The 24,333-nt window shown below is 39.2% G+C and overlaps 1 protein-coding gene across 1 annotated transcript in view; it reads right to left on the bottom strand.

Annotated features, from left to right (window-relative positions):
* Positions 1-24,333, bottom strand: part of ITPR1 (inositol 1,4,5-trisphosphate receptor type 1) — a 399,887-nt gene that overhangs the window by 184,973 nt on the left and 190,581 nt on the right. Inside the window, exons 13-25 of the mRNA XM_023735093.1 lie at positions 20,678-20,777; positions 19,534-19,694; positions 18,879-19,020; positions 14,709-14,867; positions 11,932-12,104; positions 10,396-10,515; positions 9,137-9,331; positions 6,211-6,462; positions 5,250-5,391; positions 4,288-4,441; positions 2,240-2,427; positions 1,186-1,324; positions 462-516 (exon numbers count right to left, since the gene is read on the bottom strand). Of these exons, the coding sequence (XP_023590861.1) occupies positions 462-516; positions 1,186-1,324; positions 2,240-2,427; positions 4,288-4,441; positions 5,250-5,391; positions 6,211-6,462; positions 9,137-9,331; positions 10,396-10,515; positions 11,932-12,104; positions 14,709-14,867; positions 18,879-19,020; positions 19,534-19,694; positions 20,678-20,777 (1,980 nt within the window). The remainder of the gene's footprint in view (positions 1-461; positions 517-1,185; positions 1,325-2,239; positions 2,428-4,287; positions 4,442-5,249; positions 5,392-6,210; positions 6,463-9,136; positions 9,332-10,395; positions 10,516-11,931; positions 12,105-14,708; positions 14,868-18,878; positions 19,021-19,533; positions 19,695-20,677; positions 20,778-24,333) is intronic.

The raw sequence follows: 24,333 nt of genomic DNA, 5'->3' as shown, positions 1-24,333 counted from the left end.
TAATCTTTTTAAAACAGGGTTCATACATTATTCTAATGTTAGGAACAAGGAAAGAACAGATTGTGTTTGTACAAAGAGCTTCTAAAGAGTTCAGGGATAAAACTGTAGCCTATTATCAGCAAAAGTACATGATCTTACTAACTTCACTCTGTTTTGAGCCTCAACCCTGCATTCTTTCTTTGCCCTTATTTCTTCATCATTTTAAACTCTTGTAATGTAGTTATCCTGGGAAACCTCATTAAACCCTTTCTGTCCTAGGAAAACACACACACACAAAGAATCAAGCCAACCAGATAGCAGTGACTTGAGTATTCAAGAGTTCCAAGAAGCACTAAAACAAAGACTTAGCCCAAAGACTATATCATTATTAGCATACGGAAGGAAAACCATTGAGAACTATGCAAGAGCAGTCTTCTAAATCCTAGAACCACCTAGAGAACAGTAACTGAAAATCTACTTTCCTTCCTCCAAAGATGCCTTCTGCTTGCTCTTCAATGTGTTCAAAGTCGAGAGCACCTAAAAGTTAAAAGAACACAACTTCAGATGCAGGAAGGTCTGAAAATATGGTGCTGATGAACTCACCCCAAAACAGCACTGCCCCTGCCCATGGGTAACCGCAGATCTTCCAGAATTATGTATTGCAAAGCTATGAAGCCAGGTCAACTAGGTCAGACTATTCAATGGCTCTGGTTTGCAGTGTCCCACATTTCTGTCATTTTTCTACTCACTGCATGGTCTCTGGCTAAACCATAGTCTCATTCCAAGGAAGGTTAGGGCCTGATGGGTGTGATTATTTCTTACCCTTCACCACTATTTCCTGAGCAGTGAGAAACTTCTATTACAAGTAAAAGTTTTTAGTGGACCAAAATGTTTCTTGCCAAGTTTTTTTTAGCACTTCTGAAATAACTACAACACTAGAAACCTCAGTTGTTTTATGATGAAGGCACTCCAAGATGGAAAGAAACAAGATTTACCCAAGAAGGAATCTGGGCTCTTTCCATTATTCCCCTATCCCAAAAGGATAACTCCCAATATCTTGTTTTAAAATACAATGCCCCTCATACCCCTTCACACATTATCCCCTGTTTCTAGAAGCACATTTCTAAAAGACACTGTTTGGATTCCCAGTTTTCATTAGACCCAGATCCTCTCCTAGGGCTGAAATCCCTTTCTGGAATCACTAACCTGGTACATTACTTGGCCCCTCTTGGCTGCTGCTTCCAGAGGATGTTTCTGAGGTCTGGGAATTGCTTTCATCAAACTCCCGCTTAAATATACACAGGAGGCAGGAGATCCTATAATCCAACCTCACATTCAAAATAAACTAAAGATTCAAGTGGAAATGGAAACAGATTGGTTACATTAACATACCACCTTTAGCACTTTGCCAAGCCACCACACTCTGGCTGGGCCTGGTATCAGCAACATCAATTACCTTAAGCACTAAGTGAGCCAAAAGTTTGGCTTAGATTTCAACAATCACTTTAACAACAGCAGACTTCCATGGGGCCTATCAAGCCTGCCCATAGCACCTTAGCGTCTTAAGTAACCTTCGGCATCGAGGCAATTAATTTAACAATTGGAGCACTAAATTACTCACCACAACCCTCCCCTCCCCATCTCCTATAAAAACTATTTCAGCAACTACTGAATGCCTACCACTGAGAAGGGTGAAGTTGGTTGCTTTTAACTCAGGAGAATTGAGAGAGAAAATCTGGTTTTTACTACTGAGAATTAGCTTGGTTCATATTTTCTATTTCTGACTGTTGCCTCTGATCTAGCTACTAACACTTGGGCTCTGTCTTCTTTCACTTCCTTTATTCCAGCACAGGGTAACTTACCCCATAACTATGAATAGGGCCAAAAAGAAAGCTCAACAACCAGCCGGCACTGACTGAGGTTCTCACAGATATTCTCCCTCCCCTGCTCTCCTTGTCTCCATCTTGTCCTCTTGACAACCTTATCCAATCTCAGGGTCATCACCTCTCCCAGAGAGAGACAAGCTACAGAAACTACATGAAGTTTTAGTATGACTGGGGGGACAAAACCATGATGGGGAGGGGTAGGAGATGACAGTAAGGGATTAAGAGGGGCCAGTTCATAAACGGCAATGAGGGCCGAGCTAAGATTCAACCCTATTTTCTTCCCCCCAAACCTTGGTGATACATCTAAGCAGAGCGACTAGATCTGAACGGTCCCTCTGTGAAGCACCCCCTCCCTACTTCTGGCTCATGGGTACCTGGAGTATTTCAATGATCTTCAGCTTGGTGTCCATGACCATGATGTCTTCCTTCTCTGGCTCTGCCTGCTTCACATTGCCTTCAGGGGCGGCAGCCATGGGTGCCATGGGCAAGAAGCCTCCTCCCCGAAGCACCACCTGGGTCATCAGCTCTCCAACCCCATGGATGGACCTCATCACATTACTGCCTAGGAAGGGCCGGGGACAGACCACAGTCACAATAACACCCAGAGAGTGTTATTTTTGCATCTTTGTGGGTTTTGTCGGTAATTTTGCTGTTTCAAATGAGCCCGAAGGGTAGCGCTAAAGTGTTTCTAAGAAGGCTGTGATGTGCCTTATGGAGAAAATATGTGTATTAGATAAGCTTTGTTCAGGCATGAATTACCGTGCTGCACTTTTAGACAAATTATTTAACATGTCCCTGTTCAGATACACACTCAAGACCCTAGGAACATGGAAAGGTTAATACTCATAAACATTTTGGGCTTCTCGGAGGAGTGAAAAGAACGTGGGCTTTGAACTCCCCAATGGGTCATTTCTGCATATTAACTTACCTGCCAAATTTTATTGACCACCTACTACACGCTTGTTACTGTGCCTAGAACTAGAGAATTTAAGAGTTAACAAGCCACAAATCCTGGTACTGCCACCAACAACCGCTTGATCCTGGGTACATGATATTACCTCTGAGGCTCAGTTTCCTTGTTTACAAAATAAGAATTAAGGAGCTCAACAACACGACTAATGGTATTAATGTATGCAAAATGACTTAGCAGAGGACCTAGCAGATAATAGGAGGTAAGTAAATATACACTCAATCCTAATTATTCACAGATTCCATATTTGTGAATTCACCTACTCACTAAAATTTATTTGCAGCCCCAAAATCAATACTGGCAGTACCTTTGTGGTCACTTGCAGACATATGCAGAATGGTGAAAAATTTGAGTCGCGTAATGTGCACGTTCCCAGCTGAGGCTGAACAAGGTAATGCTCTGCCTTCTTGTTTCAGCTCTCACATTGTGAACAAGTGTACTTCTTGTGAAGAATTTAGCGCCACATTTTTTGCATCTTTGTGGGTTTTGTTGGTAATTTTGCTGTTTAAAATGACCCTGAAGGGTAGCACTAAAGTGTTTCTGAGAAGGCTGTGATGTGCCTTATGGAGAAAATATGTGTATTAGATAAGCTTTGTTCAGGCATGAATTACAGTGCTGTTGGCCATGAGTTCAATGTTAATGAATCAACAATATTTATTAAATGAGATGTCTTTAAAGAGAAACACACACAGAACAAGGTTACATATTGATGGGGTCATGAAAATGTGCCCAGAGGCTCACAGGAACCCTAGGTTTCCCTAGGAGCACTGGTTCACTATCTGCTAATTTAGTGTTTGTGGTGACTTTACAGAATATAACTATTGCAAATAATGAGAAATGATTGTACTTTTTCTGTTCTAGCTGCAGAAGACCAGTTAGACAACAACCAGTACGTGAACATCTAATATGTGCCTACTCTGACCCTAAAACAGAGGAAAAAATAAACATACAATGTCAGATTTTTCTACTTACAAGGAATTCACAGAGTGGAAATGGGATATCCAGATACTAACCTGGGTTTTATATTATCATATACTAATATCAAGGGCTTCAGGACACATCAAAAACAATGAAAGACATGTATTTTTAAGAGATAAACAGTCAAGTAGTTAGGTAACTTGCAAATGGTTCAGCAAAATATATAAATACACACACTCAAACATAAATATAATATACAAGCAGACTTTAAGAGGTAAAGAAAATACAGAAAAACATTCGTAATGGTTAAATCTTAGCTGTGGGTATATGGGTATCCACTGTACTATTCTTTCAGCTCTTCTTTAAGTTTGAAAATGTTCATTATGAAAAGTTGGGAAAAGAACAAGGAAGGGACATGACACGACACTGTAAAGTATGGCAAGAGTAGGAGGAACAGGAGCGGCTGGGAGGGCATGTCTCGGATGGATGGTTATGTTAGATCATCACTCTTCAACTTCTCCATGTCATTCTTACCTTTACTCTCTTCTCCTTTAGCCATCTTGCTAATGGGGAAGATGGTCGTCACATGTACACAGTCTAATATGGCCAGCAGGATCTTGGTTAATCGTAGAAGGTCAGAGAAGTTGTAGAAACCAAAGTATATCAGATTCCTAGCTAAATTTACAACCTATTGCATTAAAAAAAAAGATGGTATTAAACAAACTGTATCCTTTACTTCCAGTTGATGTTGGCTGGTTTGTAAATGACTGATTTTGACTTTCCTAAGGTAAGAGAAGTCAGAGCTTTTCTTTTTTTTTTTTTTTTTTTTTAAGAGAAGTCATAATTTGCTTGTAATTTCTGACAAAATTTCATTTTGTTTCATTAGAAGGAAAAATAAGGAATGAAAGCCTGCAAAGCTCCTGATCTGATCTGATGACTAGTTAATAAAAAATCGACCCAATCATTTGGTCTATGTAGCTTCCCAAAATGATACCTGGCAAGCCAAATTATGCCCAACAAGATAACAAAACTCTCCTAATAATTATGCAATATTAGCAGAGGAAGAGAAGCACTCAAATCCTTGGAAATACAGCTCTAAAACGCAAAAGTAGCCTCAAACAGCAAACATTTTAACTCAAAGGGAAAAAGGATCTATGTTCCTCAAATGACAAATCAATGGAACCGATCCCAAGCACATCTGCTTCTTTCCTCTCATTTTTAATATAAAGTTCAGAGAACATGTTATGTTCTATCATTTTATATGAGTCAATTCACCATACAATATTTCTTCAAAAAGCATATCTACTATCAGCCCAAATGGCTGATATAAGTTCTGTCTTCTATTCTGGAACAAAACTGAGCTGGATTCCTTGTTATTACAAAACCAGACCATCATGACAAAAATCACTGCATATTAAAATATTTTCTATGTGCCCCATAGTAAAATGACCACTGAATATCAGATAAAGCACATAGGCCATAGAGTCATGATTTACCTCAAATGTGAGCTTATTTTTCTCCTTATCAGAGAAAGGAAACCTCTGGCAAACCACGTCTCTTAAATATTCCTCCACAAATTCCATGGTCTGCGCGAACCTCTCCTTGATTTCATCTTTGGAAGTCCCACTGCTATCATAGCTAAAAGGAAAGGAGGAAGAAGAGGAGATACAATTTCAAGTTCTTCCCAGTGAGGCCTTTCCTGGTTGTTCAGCCTCAAAATTCAACACTCCTCCCACACTTCCTATTCCCATCCATACTTTATCCTTTCCTTAGCACATACCTCCACCATATTTACTTTACTCACTTATCTTGTCTTTTGTCCATTTTCCCCTACTATTGCAGGATTGTTTCTATATATGGATTCCTGACATAATCCTTGAACCATACATGCAAAAGACACTTAAACATTTGTTGAATGAAGGAAAGAGATAAACAAGGTATCAAAGTACAGTTATGTTGGCAAATGTTATGTTACATATATTTTTACCAAAAAAATTTTTTTAAATGAAAATACAATTATGCTATCTTTTACATTCTTGAGGAAAGAAATATTTTTCATCCACTTAATGAAACTCATAAATATTTTGAGTTTAAAGAAAAAGAAAAAAAACTTCATTTTTCCTCAGCCCATATCCAGATTTAAACTGACCACATATGATTTATCTGCTGCTGCACAGAGCATTATAAATACGAGGTTTTAAAGTGACATGAAGGAGCCCTGGTGGCACAGTGATTAAGTGCTTGGCTGCTAACTGAAAGGTGGGCAGTTCGAACCCACCAGCAGCTCCGTGGGAAAAAAGAACTGGTGATCTGCTCCCATAAAGATTACAGCCTAGGAAACCCTATGGGGCAATTCTATTCTGTCCTTTAGGGTCGCTATTAGTCGGAATCAGCTCGACAGAACACAACAACAACAAAGTAACTGAGGTCTTAGCAACAAGAGGAAATAAAGCTCACTCATCAATGGCAATCTCGGAGGGAATCTCCGACCAGAGGCGGGCATATTTCACGGGAGTGACTTGTTCCTGGGGATCTCGGTCCACATGCATATGAAGCATGAGTCGGCAGAAGGACGCCCGTAAGTCATAGGGCAGGTTCTCGTCAGACATGCAGCGGAGAATGAGATCCACATCCAGCTGGCCCGATATTTCGTTGATGGCCAGGTACTGGCGGTCCAGACACATCCTGGCAAAGAGGTTCAGCTGATACCTGGAGAAAAGAAAATCTCCATCAGGCACACTCACCCAGGAGTCATCCAAGATGAATGGAAACACACGGTAGGCTAGTCCTACACAGTGGCCCCAAAATCATAGGAGTGGCATCTGACCATCTGAACATATATGTCAACCCCCTAAATTGCTTTTGTACACCAAACTTCAGTTTTTGTGCCAAGCTGATAAAGGAACATTTCAAGTTATCCCATAGGGTGTGGGCTGTCAACCAACAGTGGCATACATCTATCCAGCTGTGTTGGAACAATTATCAGACTACTTGATTCGTTTTGTCCTTTGTTATCTTATAAAATAAATGGGGAAAAAATGGTTAGATCTAAGGTTGCTGTCTATTTCTTCAGTTGTGTTTTTATATAGTACATTAAAGACATTGTAGGAAATGTTAAAGATAATGTCCATATTGAATCTAATTAGGAATTTTATAGTATTTTTAGGCTCTTATATAAGTCTACATTTTGACATCTATACACACGATGTCCAAAGGTCAAAGACTCCTCAAAATGTCCCAGGCTTTCTTCCTTATATAATTACATGTGACCTTTTGTTAACTTCCAACCTTGTCCAGTTGAAGGACTTTATCTCATCCACTCTTGGGAGATGACTTATCAAACTTTTAAAGAGTAAACATACTGGCAATATGAAATAATAAGAAAGCCATAGGCTTCCAAATCGTCTAATATTAGCTTCTGAATTTAAAACCGTATTTATCACCAATAACCATGACATGAACATATTCTCAACCTTACTAGATATCCGTGAAATACTTATTAAAACATGATTCTAATCACACTCATTAGATTAAAAAAAAAACTAAAGGCATCACAATATTTGAAGTTAGCAAAGACACAGGGAAAACAAAAATTCTCATCTATAACCAGTGGGAGTATACAGTGAAAGATCCAATTTAGGATAGCTCAGTAAAGTTTAAAACATGCATATCCTCCAATCTAACAATTCCATTCCTGGTATGGAATGGAAACTCTCATACATTTGTGCAGACAAATTTGAACAAGGATGCTTCCTGATAGGAAAAACTAAACTGTTAGTTTTTGCTCTCTGATATTATGGAATATCAGACAGCAGTGAAAATGTGGTACATTCATCTAATGGAACACCACTCAGCAGTTAAAGTTAAAGAAATGGAGCTACATCTATTAACACAGATTCATTTCAGACACAGTCCTGAATAAGACAAGTTGTAGAATTATGTCCATTATGGTACCATTCACAGAAAATATTAAAAGCAGATAAAACACTACATTATTTATGGATGGATGCAAACAAATGCAGTGGAATATAAACATGTGGAGTGTGCAAGGATACACACTACATGCATGAACGGAAGAGAAGAGCATAGAATATGGGAGGTCAGAAAAGGGTATTTATTTTGTTTAAAAATACTGGAAGCACTTCTTCATCTTCCCTTTCCTTTTCTTTCTCTTGAAGTATTTATTGGTTCTCTTCCTTTCTTTTCCTTTCCCTTCCCTTCCCTTGTGGCAAAAAGACCAGCAGGCCTTACAGCTGCAGACAAGGAGACACTGGGGACAGAGGAGGTGGAGATTGATTACAAACAGCAGGATGAGCGAACAGGTAAACATACTGAGAACAACAGCAGCCAGTTTGCCACTGTCGGAGAAGGAATTTTGAATATGGAAAGGGTAAAGACCAGAATAAACCTTTTGGTGTTAGAATGGAATTGCAAATACTGTGTAAACTCATGATTTTTATCATACGTTTGTACAGACATATAAATGTGCGTGCCCATGAGCATGCGCGTGCACGCATGTGTGTATATGTGCGCAGAGAGAGAGAAATACGGAAATATGTTGCTGTTGTGTGCCTTCGAGTTGATTCTGACTCATAGTGACCCTATAGGACAGGGTAGAACTGCCCCATAGGGTTTCTAGGCTGTAATCTTTATGGGAGCATATCACCAGGTCTTTTCTCCCGAGGGGCAGCTGGTGAGTTTGAACCGTCGACCTTTTGGTTAGCAGCCAAGCACTTAACTATTGAACCACCAAGACTCCTTACGGAAAGATACCAAAAAAAAAAAAAAAAATCAAGCCCTTTGCCATTGAGTCAATTTTGACTCATAGTGAACCTATAGGACAGAGTAGAACAGACCCATAGGGTTTCCAAGGAATGGGTAGATACTTGTATATGTAACACACACACACGGACACACATTTCCTAGCTCCATCTGCAGAAGTTCTGAGGTTGGCACTATTGTCACTATTTTGCAGATAAAGAAACTGAGGTGTAAAGAAGTATGTAACTTGACTAAAGTGAAAAAGCTAGTAAGTAGTGAGGTCAGGATTTGAACCTTGGCAATCTGACCTCCTAGCCTGACTCTTAACTACTTACTACCCGTATACGTGCCATGGTGTTTAGGGTTAACCTGCGGTTCAGAGCTGATGCAAGCATTCATCCTTCCTTTGACCAAGCCACATCTAGATATCAATTTACTCTCTCAGTATCAACGAAATTCTCCTAAGCGCTTTACTCCTACAATACACATCTGCCTTTTTGCTAGAAAATCTTTTCAGATGATCCTTGTAGTTCCATGGAGTAAGGCACAAACAGGCAATAAATTCCAAACCGCCACCCTCTGGGGCACCCCAAGCACAGCCCAACACGCGACTTCCAGTCACCTGTAGTAGCTGAGAACATCTCGGTCTTCCTTCTGCCCTTCTTTAGCGTCCTGCGCCAGTTCCCTGACACTCTTACTGCGAATCTCTTTGTTGCTGTCCCTCCAAAACAGCCACACTTCCTCCTCATCCTCTCCCGCCTCCAGAGCATTCTCTCCAGTAGAAACACCTTCAAATTCAAAACGAGACAGAACCAACCTGGGAAATAAGAAGAGGATAGGATGATTCATTATTTTTGAGATTCTTGCTAATCTCTGATCAACTACAGCAATATACTATAATCTAGCTTCATTTTCAGCATAAAGACACATGGAAAACCATTTTCTTTTGTGTTTCTCCCACAAAACAAAAAGAAAGAGCTGCAAAAAGCCTAACAGTAACTTCTTCATATATATTAGCCTAGCGGTTCTCAACTGATGGGCAATTTTGGCCCCCAGAGGACATTATATAATGTCTAGAGACATTTTGTTTGTCACAACTGGGGGCAAGGGGCGGTACTCCTGATGTCTAACAGGTAGAGGCTGGAGATGCTGTTAAACTTCCCATGATGCACAGGAGAGCCCCCCACAACACAGAATTACTCAGCCAAAAATGTCAATCGAGTCAAGGTTCAGACACCCTCCGTTAGCCCAAGCCTAAAATTAAGTTATGCTTAAAAAAAAAAAAAATACCACTAGCCTAGGGAATAATTCAGTTTTTTGTTATTTATTTTTTAAACACTGCCCAACTCAGGAAAACTGTTCCATTACTAAAAACAAACTGTCTACTATTACACTTTTTGAACAATGAATAAACACTTTTTGAACAGTGATCATTTAAAAAGCTCTGCATTACAATGACTTAACATCTACATTGAATATGAAATATTTCCTTTAAAATATAAAAATGATAATCATACTAACAGAGTTTTAAACTCTTAAAATTAAGTGCGTGTAAAATGATCCTGTGAGTTTACGTGAATTTTTAAAAATTATTAGTCTTTATTGAGGAACAATTCACATAAATACAATTCACTAATCTTAAATGGATACTATGACGATTTCCCTCTCTTCACTCCCCAACCACCCCCTAAGTGACACCATTATGCAGAGGAAGTCACACCAAAGAAAACTTAATAATCCCCTAACTAAGGCCCCATGCCAATAACCTGACTTTAGACTGACTCTGAAAAACTGAGGGGTTAGGTTTTATTACTCACAATCACACACGTACCACGGAACCAGATATCTAAACCCCTTCCTCGACTTTATCCCCCCACTCACTTGGTCTCTATCAGGATGTCGGCATTGGTTGGATTCAGCACAGCTTTACATATAAGTTCCTGGGTCACCGGAATCGACTTGTTCATTGAGACACAGAGGTCAGAGAGGTAATCTAAGAATCTATCAAGAAACAGAAACAAAACAAAATGGTGTCTTTTGATACAGCAGAGGTGTGGCTCTTGGACCCTGACTCTTTCTCAAGTGGACAGGGCCAACCTATCTTTAGCAAAAGAAGAAGACAGAACGTTTTAGATCTTGGTGCCAGTGTCTGAGGCCACCACTAGGAACCCAGATGTCAGACAGGAGAAGAAACAGCAAAAGAGGAAAGATGGCAGTAATGGGACAGAGGCAGGAGAGAAAGAAAATAAAAGGAGTAAGACAAGAAAGAAGTTGACATTAAGAAGAATGGTGGACAGGTAGGGCAGTGGAGTGGCTGGGGGCCAGGCTCTGATGTTTGACTGCCTGACGTGGCATCCTGGTTCTGATACTTATTAAAAAACCAAACTAGCTGCCATTGAGTCAACTCTGACCCATGGTGACACCATATGTGTCAGAGTAGAGCTGCACTCGTAGGATTTTCAATGGCTGTGATCTTTCAGAAGTAGACTGCGGGCCTTTCTGCCCAGTCGCGTCTGGGTAGATTTGAACCTCCAACCTTTCAGTTAGCAGCTGAGCACTTGTCTGATATGTATTAGCTGTGTTCTGATATTTACTGCTATTTGGGAAAATTACGTAACTTCACTGTGCTTCAGCTTTCTCATCTTCAGAAAAGGATCATGTATAACCTCCGAGAGTTGTCCTGAGGATTAAATGAGAAAATTCACGTAAAGTGCTTAGCTCACTACCTGGTCCATGAGAAATGCTCCATGAAGTGTTCATTATTTTTATGGATGGTAGTAGTAATTTTTATAAAAACACTATCAGCTCTCCAGTGTGACTGTTCATAATACCTACATTGTAATTATTGCCTCCCACTTCATCTGAAATGATACGGATTCTAATTTGAAGGAGAAGAAGAAGGGGGATGGGGAGGGAAGGGGAGATCTGTGTGAATGAAATAGAATTCATTAACGTATAATAAAAACACTCAAGTAACAACTTAGTTCGCAAAAGTTACTCCTCTATCTGGGATAAGTCTAATCTCTGAGAAGGTAGGTGGGAGAGTTCTAACTGATAATCAGAAGGTGCTAAAAAGGGAACAATAATTATCATTTACTGAGCATCTTCTAAGTGCCAGGCACCTCACATGTATTTATTCTCATTTAATCTTCGCAACTACCTATTTAACAGATGAGAAAACAAAGCTCAGAAAAAAAGCCAAGGTCACCCAGCTGGTAAATGTTAGAGCTAGGATTCCACCCTAGGTTTTATCCCAATACCATGTTCCTTCTATTCCTCATCAAAGAGCCTCTCAAGACCTGTCTAGTCAAAATCGGCCACTAGCAGCTCCAAGGAAGGGAAACCCAGTACAAGGCACCAAGACCTGCGTTTCAAATGCATAGACACCTTCCCCCATCCACCCTGACCCCATCTCACCTGGGCTCTCTGTTCTTCCGCACCAGACTGACAAACGTGTCAATCTCCGCCGCAGTGATGTGTTTTTCCAGGAGTTTTCGATTATTGTGGAGCAGGGCCGTGATGGTGTCTTCTGCCAACACATCATAGCCAATCTGTTTCTGCATGAAGCCAAACTGCTTGGCTATATATTCCTTTTAGGGAGAGGAAGGAGAGGTCAGCAAGAAGGACAGAAGATAATTACGGTTAAGTTTAAAATAAACAAATAGTTACACTCCTTGATGAAAACTACCAGCCATAAGGGAAATTATAGTGAAGCATCTTCTCACAACTTCCCACAACCCTAAATCAACAGCAGCAAACTCCCTCCCATCCTTGATTTTACTAAACCTGCTACACAGATGTCATTAATCAAATATCCTGTAGCATATTTACATAAGGGTATTCTATTAAGTACACAGTATAAATTTTAATCCAGTGGCTTATTTTTTAAAATGTCAAAAGCTGTTTTTCAGCCCAGAATTTATTACTAATTCAAAAGGACTTAACTGGGCCCTACGGCTCTGGGCTGTTGAATAAACACCAATTAAGCCTACCTGGATTTTGGAACAATGTTACTCCATTTCATTTTCTTTATCTGAGGTAAAAATGTATTTTGAAAATCAGTAGGTAGCAGAAGAAAGTGAAGAATACCCAAGCTAATCAATTACATTCATGGGACGTAGGAGGAGCCCCGGTGGTGCAGTGGATAAGCATTTGGCTGCTAACCAAAAGGTCGGCAGTTTAAATCCACCAGCCACTCCTTAGAAACCCTACTGGGCAGTTCTACTCTGTCCTACAGGTTCGCTATGAGTCAGAATCGATTCGACAGCAGTGGGTTTGAGTTGGGGACACAAGCATACACCTTCGGCTTCTCCTCCCTTTTGGGATCAGACATCACAGTTCATGGAAATATTTGTGAACTTCAGACAGCCTCTTACTAATAGCTGTTTTTTTCTATTCAAAGATACTCACCTACCCAAGACAGAGCATTAGCTTGCTGAACGTTCAAATGGCCCTTGAAACTTCCTTTAATTTTTTTTTTTTTAATTAATTCCCAAATCTTGAAAATGAGTCAGGATTAACATGGTGAACATGGATCACTCTTTGATCTATACTCAATAGGGGCACGTGCTTGGGAATTAATCAACCTTCAGGGATATACTACTGTCAGCTAGCATAGGATCCATAAACATCAAAACAAAGACAACCAATCCAGCAGTAGTAAGAGACACTAGTTTCATTTCCTCATGGACCAGCAGAATGTCCAGGACACATTACAGGCTCTGATGTATCCTTATCTAGAGACGGAAGAGAGGGGCAAAATAAAATATCCTTGGGACTAGTTGACTATGGCATTAATGAGCTAGAGGTGAATTTAAGGCAACCACAGTCCCCAAAGGCAGCCAATCCGGCTAATGAAATTTAGACCCAGTAGCATCATACATAAGGGGCCCTGGTGGCGCAGTGGTTAAGCATTCGGCTGCTAACCGAGAGGTCAGCAGTTTGAACCCACCACCTGCTCCTTGGGAGAAAGATGTAACAATCTGCTTCAGTCAAGATTTATAGCCTTGGAAATCCTATGGGGCAGTTCTACTCTGTCCTATAGGGTTGCTATGAGCCAGAATCGACTCAGTGGCAATGGTTTTGGTTAGCATCATACACATACTATACCATATAAACAATAATAAAGGCAAAGACAGAGGTTTAGAAACACTTCCTATAAAAGTAATATCAACTTCAAAAAAAGGACATGATTGCTAAGATACAACTATCAGTCTCTTCTCATCCACAGCAAAAGAGAAGGAAGAAAACCAAAGACTCAGAGAAGAAACTAGTCTACATGAGCTATGGCCTCATCTACCCTACGACCAGGAGAACTAGATGGTACCCAGCTACCACTAACAACCGTTCTGATCAGGCAGGGCCTCCATAGATGGATCCTGATACAAGGGGAGAAAAATTGCAACAGAACTGAATCTCAAAGAGTACAGACTTACTGGACCAGTTGAAATTAGAGGACTCACCAAGACTATCACCCTGAGCGACTCCACAAACCTTGAACTGAAACTACACCCTGAGGTCACCTTTTAGCGAAATAACAGATTGGCTCATAAAATAATGTTGCCAGTAAGTACTGCATACCTTTAAGCAATCATCTATATGAGACCAAATGGTCAACAGTTACTCTAAAGCAATGATGAAAGGGTAAAGGGACAGGGAAACCAGATTACTGAAAAGGAACCATCCAAGATGGAATTAACACACTGTGAAAAATGTAACCAATATCACTGAAAAATGTAACCAATATCACTGAAATGCAACCAATATCATGCATAAAGATCACTATCCCTGAACAATTTGTGTAGAAATTATTAAATGAGAACTTAATTTGCTGTGTACACTTTCACCGAAAACACAATTAAAAAAAAAAAAAAGAACATGATTGATGTAAGTGGTGTCAATGAACTGTACATGTGAAAGATGCTGAATAGGCAAATTTTGTGTTATCTATATTTCACAACAACAACAAAAAATCTCACGGAAAGGTGGCTACAGAAGAGGAGTTCTTGGGTATCCTTCTAAAGGACTCCGTAATACAGATTCTCCCAGCGTTGCAAACAATGTTTCCATTCCAAGAACAAACTTAACACTGAACTATCCTCTATCCTTTAAATGAACATGTATGGACACTTAAAGTCCACACGAAACTAAAAGGAGGAGACTACAATCATTTCCTATTAATCCTTAATTCCAACCTGGTTCTTCCTGTAGTCCTGCTGTGAGTGTCTCAGGACCCTGTAACAGAGCCGGCAAATATGGCGGAAAGGAGCGTGCCTCTGGTCCCCAAGCTCCTCTAGTCGAAGCATCGGGCCATCTCCACAGTCTGTGAATGGAGCCTGTAGCAACTTGAAGATCTGTTTGTGAAAATAAACAACAAAAACTACAATCACCTAGTGTTTTAAAGGCTTCATCTCTGTCTGGAAGTTAAGACAACTTCCAGGGTGGCTGGGGGACACAGTCTAGAAAGTCTCTCTCTATCCTAACACGCCAAAAATCTGAAACTACATTGGATCACAAGAAACTGGGTACTTCGTGGACTCAGTACACCTGGGCCTAGCTGGTTCTCAGACTTTTGATAGTCCAGTGTTCAGAAGTAGTGATTAAGAGCATAGACTCTGGAACCAGCAGATTCTAGGCTGAAATCACACAGCTCCATTACTTCCTAGCTGTATAGATCATAGTCAATGTGAAGTTCAGTTTTCTCATCAGTAAAATGGAAAGAATAATGCTGAGCTTGCAAGGGTGGTAAAAGGACAAAAGTAGACAATAATTGTAAATTGCATAAGAAGAGTCTAGGAAAATTGTAAGTCATTGAAAATGAAATGGAATGCATAAAGATCAACATCTTAGGCATTACTGAGCTGAAATGGACTGGTATTGGCCATTTTGAATCAGACAATCAGATGGTCTCCTATGCTGGGTACAACAAATTGAAGAGGAATGGCATCAAATTCATTGTCAAAAAGAACATTTCAAGATCGATCCTAAAGTACAATGCAGTCAGTGATAGGCTAATATCCATATGACTACACAGAGGAACAGTTAATATGACTATTATTCAAATTTATGCACCAATCGCTAAGGCCAAAGATGAAGAAATTGAAGATTTTTACCAACTGCTGCAGTCTGAAATTGATCAAACATGCCATCAAGATGCGTTGATAATTATTGGTGATTGGAATGTGAAAGTTGGAAACAAAGGATCAGTAGTTTGAAATTATGGCCTTGGTGATAGAAACGACGCTGAAGATGGTATGACAAAATTTTGCAAGACCAACGAATTATTTATTGCAAATACCTTTTCTCAATGGCGACTATACAGATGGACCTCGCTGGATGAAATACACAGGAACTAAATCAACTACGTCTGTGGAAAGAGATGACAGAGCAGCTCAATATCATCAGTCAGAACAAGGCCAGGGGCTGACTGTGGAACAGACTAACAGTTGCTCATATGCAAGCTCAAGGTGAAGCTTAAGAAAATAAAACAAGTCTATGAGAGCCAAAGTACAACCTTGAGTATATCCCACCTGAATTTAGAGACCATCTTAAGAATAGATTTGATGCGTTAAACACTAATGGCCGAAGACCAGATGAGTAGTGGGATGACATCAAGGACATCGTACATGAAGAAAGCAAAAGGTCATTAAAAGGACAGGAAAGAAAGAAAAGACCAAAATAGATATCAGAAGAGACTCTGAAACTTGCTCTTGAATGTAGAATAACTAAAGTGAATGGAAGAAATCATGAAATAAAAGAGCTTAAGAGAAGATTTCAAAGGGTGGCTCGAGAAAGCAAAGTAAAGTATTATAATGAAATGTGCGAAGACCTGGAGTTAGAAAACCAAAAGGGAAGAACACACTCAGCATTTCTCAAGCTGAAGAAAAAATTCAAGCTTCGAGTTGCAATAATGAAGGATTCTATGGGCAAAATTGAATCATGTAGGAAGCATCAAAAGAAGATGGAAGGAGTATACAAAGTCAATGTACCAAAAAGAATTGGTCAATGTTCAACCATTTCAGGAGGTAACATATGATCAAGAACTGATGGTAAAGAAGGAAGAAGTCTAAGTTCCATTGAAGGCATTGGCGAAAAACAAGGTTCCAGGGATTGACGGAATACTAATTGAGATGTTTCAACAAATGGATGCTGGAAGCGCTCACTTGTCTATGCCAAGAAATTTGGAGGACAGCTACCTGGCCAGCCAACTGGAAGAGATGCATATTGGTAACCATTCCAAAGAAAGGTTATGCAACAGAATGCAGAAATTATGTAATAATATCACATGCAAGTAAAATTTTGCTGAAGATAATTAAAAAATCATTTCAGTGGTACATTGACAGGGAATTGCCAGAAATTCAAGTCAGATTCAGAAGAGGGAATGAGGGATATCATTGCTGATGTAGATGGATCTTGGCTGAAAGCAGAGAATACTAGAAATATATTTACCTGTGTTTTATTGACTATGCACAGGTATTCCACTGTGTAGATCACAACAAATTATGGATAACATTGTGAAGAATGGGAATTCCACAATACTTAATTGTGATCATGCAGAACCTGTACACAGACCAAGAGGCAGTTGTTCCAAAAGAACAAGGGGATACTGCGTGGTTTAAAATCAGGAAAGTTGTGCGTCAGGGTTGTACCCTTTCACCATACTTACTCAATCCGTATGCAGAGCAAATAATTCAAGAAGCTAGACTATATGAAGAAGAATAGCATCAGGATTGGAGGAAACCTCATTAACAACCTGTGATATGCAGATGACAGACAAAACTTGTTTGCTAAAATCGAAGAGGAATTGAAGTACTTTCTGATGAAGATCAAAGACTACAGCCTTCAGTATGGATTACACCTCAACATAAAGAAAACAAAAATCCTCACAACTGGACCAATAAGCAACATCATGATAAACAGAGAAAAGACTGAATGGTCAAGGATTTCATTTTACTTGGATCCATAAATCAATACCCACGGAAGCAGCAGTCAAGAAGTCAAACGATGTGCTGCATCAGGCAAATCTGCTGCAAAAGACCTCTCTAAAGTGTTCAACAGCAAAGATGTCACTTTGAGGACTAAGGTGTACCTGACCTAAGTCATGGTATTTTCATCGCCTCATATACTTGCAAAAGCTGGACAATGAATAAGGAAGACCAAAGAATAATTGATGCCTTTGAATTATGATGTTGGGAAAGAATACTGAATATACCACGGACAGCCAGAAGAACGAACAAATATGTTTTGTATGAAGTACAGCCAGGATGCTCCATAGAAGCAATGATGGCGAGACTTTGTCTCACATACTTTGGACATGTTATCGGGGGGGACCAGTCCCTGAGAAGGACATTATGCTTGGTAAAGTGGAAGGTCAGCAAAAAAGAGGAAGATCCTCAGTGAGATGGATTGACACAGTGGCTGCAACAATGGGTTCAAACATAGCAACAATCAGTGAGAATGGCACAGGACTGGGCAGTGTTTTGTTCTATTGTACATAGGGTTGCTATCAGTTGGAATCACCTCAATGGCACCTAACAACAACAATATAAATGGAGTGCTTGATACACGTGCTCAATGAAGGCTCCGGCCATTGAACCACATTATTTTGGCCCCTCAAGGAATTGCTATTGTGGAAATAAGCATGGGCCTTAAGCCAGAAGTTTAATTTGGGAGTCATTCCACGGAACACCTAAACATAATTTATTCTTAGATTTGAAATCGTTATTGTAATATGACAGAGTGTTAAACTGTATCTATCAGAAACCGAGAGGACAAAGGCTTTTTATGTTCCAAGTTCTTATGGAGAGCTATGGGTCTTAAAACTATTATTTTTCCTTTTTAGCTTTGGTGGCCAAGAATTTGCAAGCCAAGCTTGTGGCCCAATCTCCAACAGCTTTAGAGAACTATATGATATGCATTTTTGTGCACTTAATCTACCCTGGACTTTTAATTTGCCTGCCTCTGATTTATCTTTACACTGGTTTATTTCAATTTATACCATCTTTGTATTTTCTGTAAAACACTACTCATTCTTTATGGAAAGATTTTGAAGTGATTTTCAGGAGTCCCAACAGGAGCCTATATAGGCCTTCTTAGTTTATCAAATACCCAAAGTCTCCTAAACATATGAAATAACCCTAAAGACACATTTCACTTTATATTGTTTTTGAGAAAAATAAAGGTGTCAATTCACATCTTCTTGTAGTTTCTAACAGGTGAATTCCCATGTGGTAGCTATTCAACAAGTATGTTAAAGATAAGTTCAACAAGCCTTCCAGAAGAGAATCATTCATTCTCTCTATATGAGCCGCAATCCCATTGAATCCATGCAAAGTCAACTCCCCAAATTGTCTCATCTCACCGACCTGCTTGAGAATATTCTGTTCTCTCATCAGCTTTTGCCGCTCTCTGTTGGGCTTGGAGAAAACCACTTCCAGCACATCTTGACCAGAGTTAGCTCCACCAGTGACAAAGTAAACCAAGTCTTCCAGCAGCTTGGTTACAGACCTTTGGCGGGAATAAGCTATTAGAGATGGGAAGTGTCCAACGTCCAACAGGTTGAAAACTTCAACTTAAAGCCTCCAGGCCTGATGAACCAGTTAAACAAGAGCAGACCCACTCTTTCCAATTTCCTCAAAATTGGTCACAGAGGCCAATCACCAAAAAGAGTAAAACATAGACAACACATTACTATCGATAAAAGGATTATCAACTTTATAAAATACTAGCCATCAATTTTTATCTCAGAATAACCTTGGCTCCTGATACTTGGTAATGTAGTACCAGAGACAGAGAGAGAGATAGAGAGAGAGAGAGACATATTTTTACAACTTTAGAGACTTTAAAAAAAGTGAATGCAAGGGTATTTCTTGAAGACCACAAACTGAAGGCACCCATAAATGCTAAGGCCTGCTACTCTTACATATAGCTGTTCAAAGCTGGCATTATTTCTTTCTGCAAGGGATTTTAAAGATTCACAGGGGGTGAGGATGACTGCAAATTCGCCTAGGAAGACCTTACCTTCTTTCATTCTGGGTGATGGTGCCCTTCTCCAGCTTCCCAGCTATAGAGCCTAGCACCTTGCTGGCATCATTGGCAAAATCTAGGTCCCGAACCTCAGCAGGAGAAACTGGAACTATGGCAAATGCTTCCTTATCCTCCTTCACAGGAGAGGTGCCAATCTGAAATTCAAGATGGTTTTTGTGGGACTCTCTTAGTCATATTCAATATTCACAGGACATCGGGCAGTCCAAAAAGGTTGGAGCTATCTTGCAGTTAAAACCAACTAGACATATAAAGACATCTGGAGGGATGGACTCCAAGTTGTTATTACCTCTGGAGAGTGGTATTGTGAGGAACGGAGGCAGCAAAGGGGGCACTACTATCATTTATAGCTTTTCTACTTCTGTACTGCTTTAGTTTGTGACAAAGAGCATGGACGACTCTTGCAATATAAAAAAAAGTTTATAAATATATATAGAGAAAGCAAATGTGGCAAAATGAAATTACTAAGTGGAGAATACAAGGGTAGACACTGTACCATTCTTTCAAATTTTCAATAGAACTAAAAATGTTTAACAAATTAAAAGAGAAAAAATTCCAATAATCCTCCCCACCATCAAAAAATCAAAAAAAAAAAAAAAAGTCATGTGAGAGTATAATTTCATTTTTTAAAAACAAAAATCCAGTGTGTACGTATTTGTATTCTATGAGCCTGGAGAAGGTGGGGAAAGAGAGATTGGTTGCAGGGAGAGATAGTAAAGAGTTTGGGAGAACTTTCAAAAAATAAAAATGTATTTTTAAACATAGAAATAATAACTATCAGGAAAAACCAACTAGATATTTGATGTACCTCAAGGCACAAGCAAAACATTCCCCCAGCCAAAATCATCCTTCAGACAGACAATAAATCCAGACAATTGCTCAACAGTTAGGGAAGAAGCCATGGAATACAATAAAGGTTCTGGTTATTTCAAAAGCCCCAGGCTTGCTTGACCTTGCAGGTCCTTTGGAGAGAATTCTTTCATCGTATTCAAACTTGGCTATAACTGCATGCTTGCCAAAGCAACAAACTGCACAGCTCCACACTCCCTGGCCTGTCCTCAATGGAGCCTTTCATTAGTGAGCATGAGACCCAGGGGAGGCAGCCAAGTTCCTAACTTACTTTCAGCATCACAGGTTTTTCTTCTTCCTTGTCAATGGGGATATTTGTGCTGTGAACCCAGGTATTGGTACATAGGTGTCTGAGACGGACATAGGAGTTCCTGAAGGGGAGGGGAAAAGAAGCTTAAGGCAGGAATCTTTAAGGGTTTCTCTATATTCACTAGCCTAGAAAATATTCTATCAAAACAGACAAAGATACCCAAATGGTTTTCTGCTACCTACCCTGGGACAATGTAAACTTAGGAGCAAATGGTATTGCTCTAAATCACATTCTGATGTACTTATGATAGATAATCATTCATAATAATTCTAATGTTATTGTTATATTTCTAAATATAGGATCATGTTCTATGAATGAATACCTCAGTACAAACTCAGCATGAGACAGAGCAACAAGAAGCATTCACTTATCATGAGAGATAATAATGCAATCATTAAAATTTTCATATAAATCAATAACACAAAAAATGAAACTTCTGGAAGAAAATATGAGTAAATATTTTAATAATCTTGTGTTCGGGAAATTCTTTGAAGCATGTGACAAAATACAAAATCCCTAAATTTAAAAGTAAAAGACAGATAAATCTTTTGACATTGTTTGAAGTTTTATATCTTCTGCAAATACACACACACAAAAAACAACCACACAATAACAACAATAACATCGTGCATTAAGTTGAAAGAATAACAACAACCTGGGAAGAGAAATGAGTAACAGCACAAAAAGATTATTAATCCACACATATAAAGAGCTCTCACAAATCAATAAGAAAAACTTGAATATCAGAATAGAAAATGGGAAAGGACACGAACCTGAAATTTAACAAAGAAATACAAATGATCAATAAACATGGAAGTATACATTTAGACTCTTTAGTAAAAAAACGCACACAAACTAAAGCAATATATCATTTTATAGTCTCATACTGCAGAGATTCTACAAATTGATAAAACCCAGTGTCAACAAGAGCTTAGAGAAATGAGTTCTCCTGTGCACTGTTGCTAAGAGTGTAAACAGGTAAAACTTTAGAAGGGAGTTTGGCACTTTGTATAACATGAATAATGTACCTATCCTTCTATCTAGCAATCCCATTTTCACATTTTTTCCTTAAAAGAAGATAGCACGTGTACAAAATAAGGAACAAAGATGTTCAACAAAGCATTACCTACAAAATGAAAAAATTTAAATAATCTAATGTCTCAATAAAATCTTGGCTGCTAACAAAAAGGTCGGCAGTTTGAATACACCAGACACTCCTTAGAAACCCCATGGAGCAGTTCTACTGTGTCCTACAGGGTTGCTATGAGTCAGAATTAATGGCAACGGGTTTTGTTTTGTTTTGTTTTTGGTTAATGTCCCAATAAAGGACTAATTAATTAAATTATAGTACATACAATGGAATATTACACAGTTATTTAAAATGATGAGAATCTATGCTAATTTATTTGGAAATATGTCTAAAACACATTGTTCAGCAAAAAAAAGCAGGTTAAAAATAGCTTATGATCCCATTTATGATAAACTTGTCTGAAACGATGTAAACCAAAACGTTAACAGTAGTTATCTCTGAATGGTTGGATTTTATGTGATTTTTTACTTGCTTCTTTGTTCTTCGTGAGGTTTTAAAACGTATTTTTGTTGTCGCTGTTCCTATTGTTTCTTCTTACAGTGAGCGTGTATCGTTTTTACAATGTTTTCTAATTTTGCTTTTCTTTTAAAGAACTAGTAGAAATAATGACATAATTCTTACATTTAAAGCAATCTACCACTTCATCAGCAGCCCTGGTGGTACAATGGTTAAGCGTTTGGCTGCTAACTGAAAGGTCTGTGGTTCAAACCTACCAGCAGCTCCATGGGAGAAAGATGTGGCAGTCTGCCTCCATAAAGATTTACAGCCTCAGAAACCCTATGAGGCAGTTCCACCCTGTCCAACAGGGTCGCTATGAGTCGGAATTGACTCGAGGGCAATGGGTTTGGTCTTTTGTTGTTGTTGTTTTAGTGAGACAAGATAAATGCATACCAAACAAGTAACAAGAGATGCACATAAAAAAGCACAAAGTTGGGGGATGGTCGGGGAAGTACTGTAGGACTTTCAGAGGAATAGATCAAGGAGACTCAGAGGAGTGTCACAGAAGCCTTCTGTTACAGAAACAACTTGAGTTGGAACTTTAAAGACTGGTGGGACTGGAGCAGAAAGGGGAGCAGAGAGGTCAGTCTTGTTAAGAGGAATTCAGAACGGTGGCATACCACGTTCATGGGAAAGGTGGGGAAAAAACAGGTCAAATCAGGTACATCTCTTTAGTAGATCCTCTCTGCCTTCCTTCGTTATAACTGACTGGACATTACAAGTAAGGCCAGGAGAGGGCAACCACAGTGATATTTACTTTCAGTAGCATGAATATAAATTAAGCAACAGGAGCAAGATACTTGACAAAGAAATTTGCACTTTTTCTTCTGAGTAATTGGATTCACTTCCTTATTTTTGAAGTGTAATCAAAGCTGGGAGCTTTGTATTTAATTGATGGATTACATCCTATATCAAACTTCAATTAAGCCACAAAGAGCATTCTATCAATTCATCTGAAGTGTCATTCCCAATCCTGAACTGAAAAGCCACCATAGCAGGACAATTATGTCAGAGCTATGGAAGTGAATTCTCACTCAATGTTCATTTAATGCCTTTTATTTACATACACTGCAATTTTATTATCTTGTTTAATAGATCCAGAATCTGGCATTATCCCTTTCACATTGGCTTGGAAGGGTACTTTTAACCAGTGACTATCACAAAAATTCCTTTACTGATCACATTTCCTGGATGCTCATAGATCTACCCCCAGGCTTTCTGATCTTCATACTAGCAAAAATACTACAACTCTAAGATGGAGGGATATGAATATACTACTTCCAAGATTTTTTACAACTTCACAGAATCAATGAATATGAGGTCCCTTTTGCTTCTGGCTCTAAGACTGGTGGCCAAGGAAGATTGGTTAAAAATTTAAAAAGCTAAGATCACACCTAAGACCATAACTGAGCACACTGGTAGACCACACCAGACTCTGTTTCCAGAGTGACTACAAGGCTTCCCTTGCTCGTGAGTTTAGAGTCTGTCTACCTGTGGACTACTAACCACAGAGAAAGTATGCCAATAAAGAAATCAGTAATGAATGGAAGAGATATAGAAGCAGGGACCTCCAACCAGGTAACCTAGAAGCTTAAGTTTCCTCTTCCTACCAGATGAGGAAGATTTCCAACCCACTGGGGAATATGGCCAACTGGCATCTCATATTTTAAATCACACTGTTTTGTTCTCTTCTATCCCTAACAAACTAAAACATTTAGCATACAATATAAATGCCATCCCCTGCATTCTCAGAACTTAAGAAAAAGTCATTATGTCCAGAAAAGAAGGCACAACATATGGAAAATTACTTAAACTGAAACGCAGCTGGGTTCTATAGACCTGGACATATCTAGGTAATAGGCAAGCAGTCAATGAGAAGGAAACTTTTAAAAAGCAATTTATCCTGAGACCAGAAGAACTAGATGGTGCCCAGCTACCACTACCAAATGTTCTGACCAGGGCCACAATAGATGGATCCTGATAGAAAGGAAGAAAAAGTTGGAACAGAACTTCAAATTATCATAAAATC

This window comes from Trichechus manatus, unplaced genomic scaffold (genome assembly GCF_000243295.1).
Source record: "Trichechus manatus latirostris isolate Lorelei unplaced genomic scaffold, TriManLat1.0 scaffold00001, whole genome shotgun sequence".
Lineage (NCBI taxonomy): Eukaryota > Metazoa > Chordata > Mammalia > Sirenia > Trichechidae > Trichechus > Trichechus manatus.
Note: the sequence above shows the minus strand (reverse complement) of the source record. Positions and strands in the feature narration are given on the sequence as shown.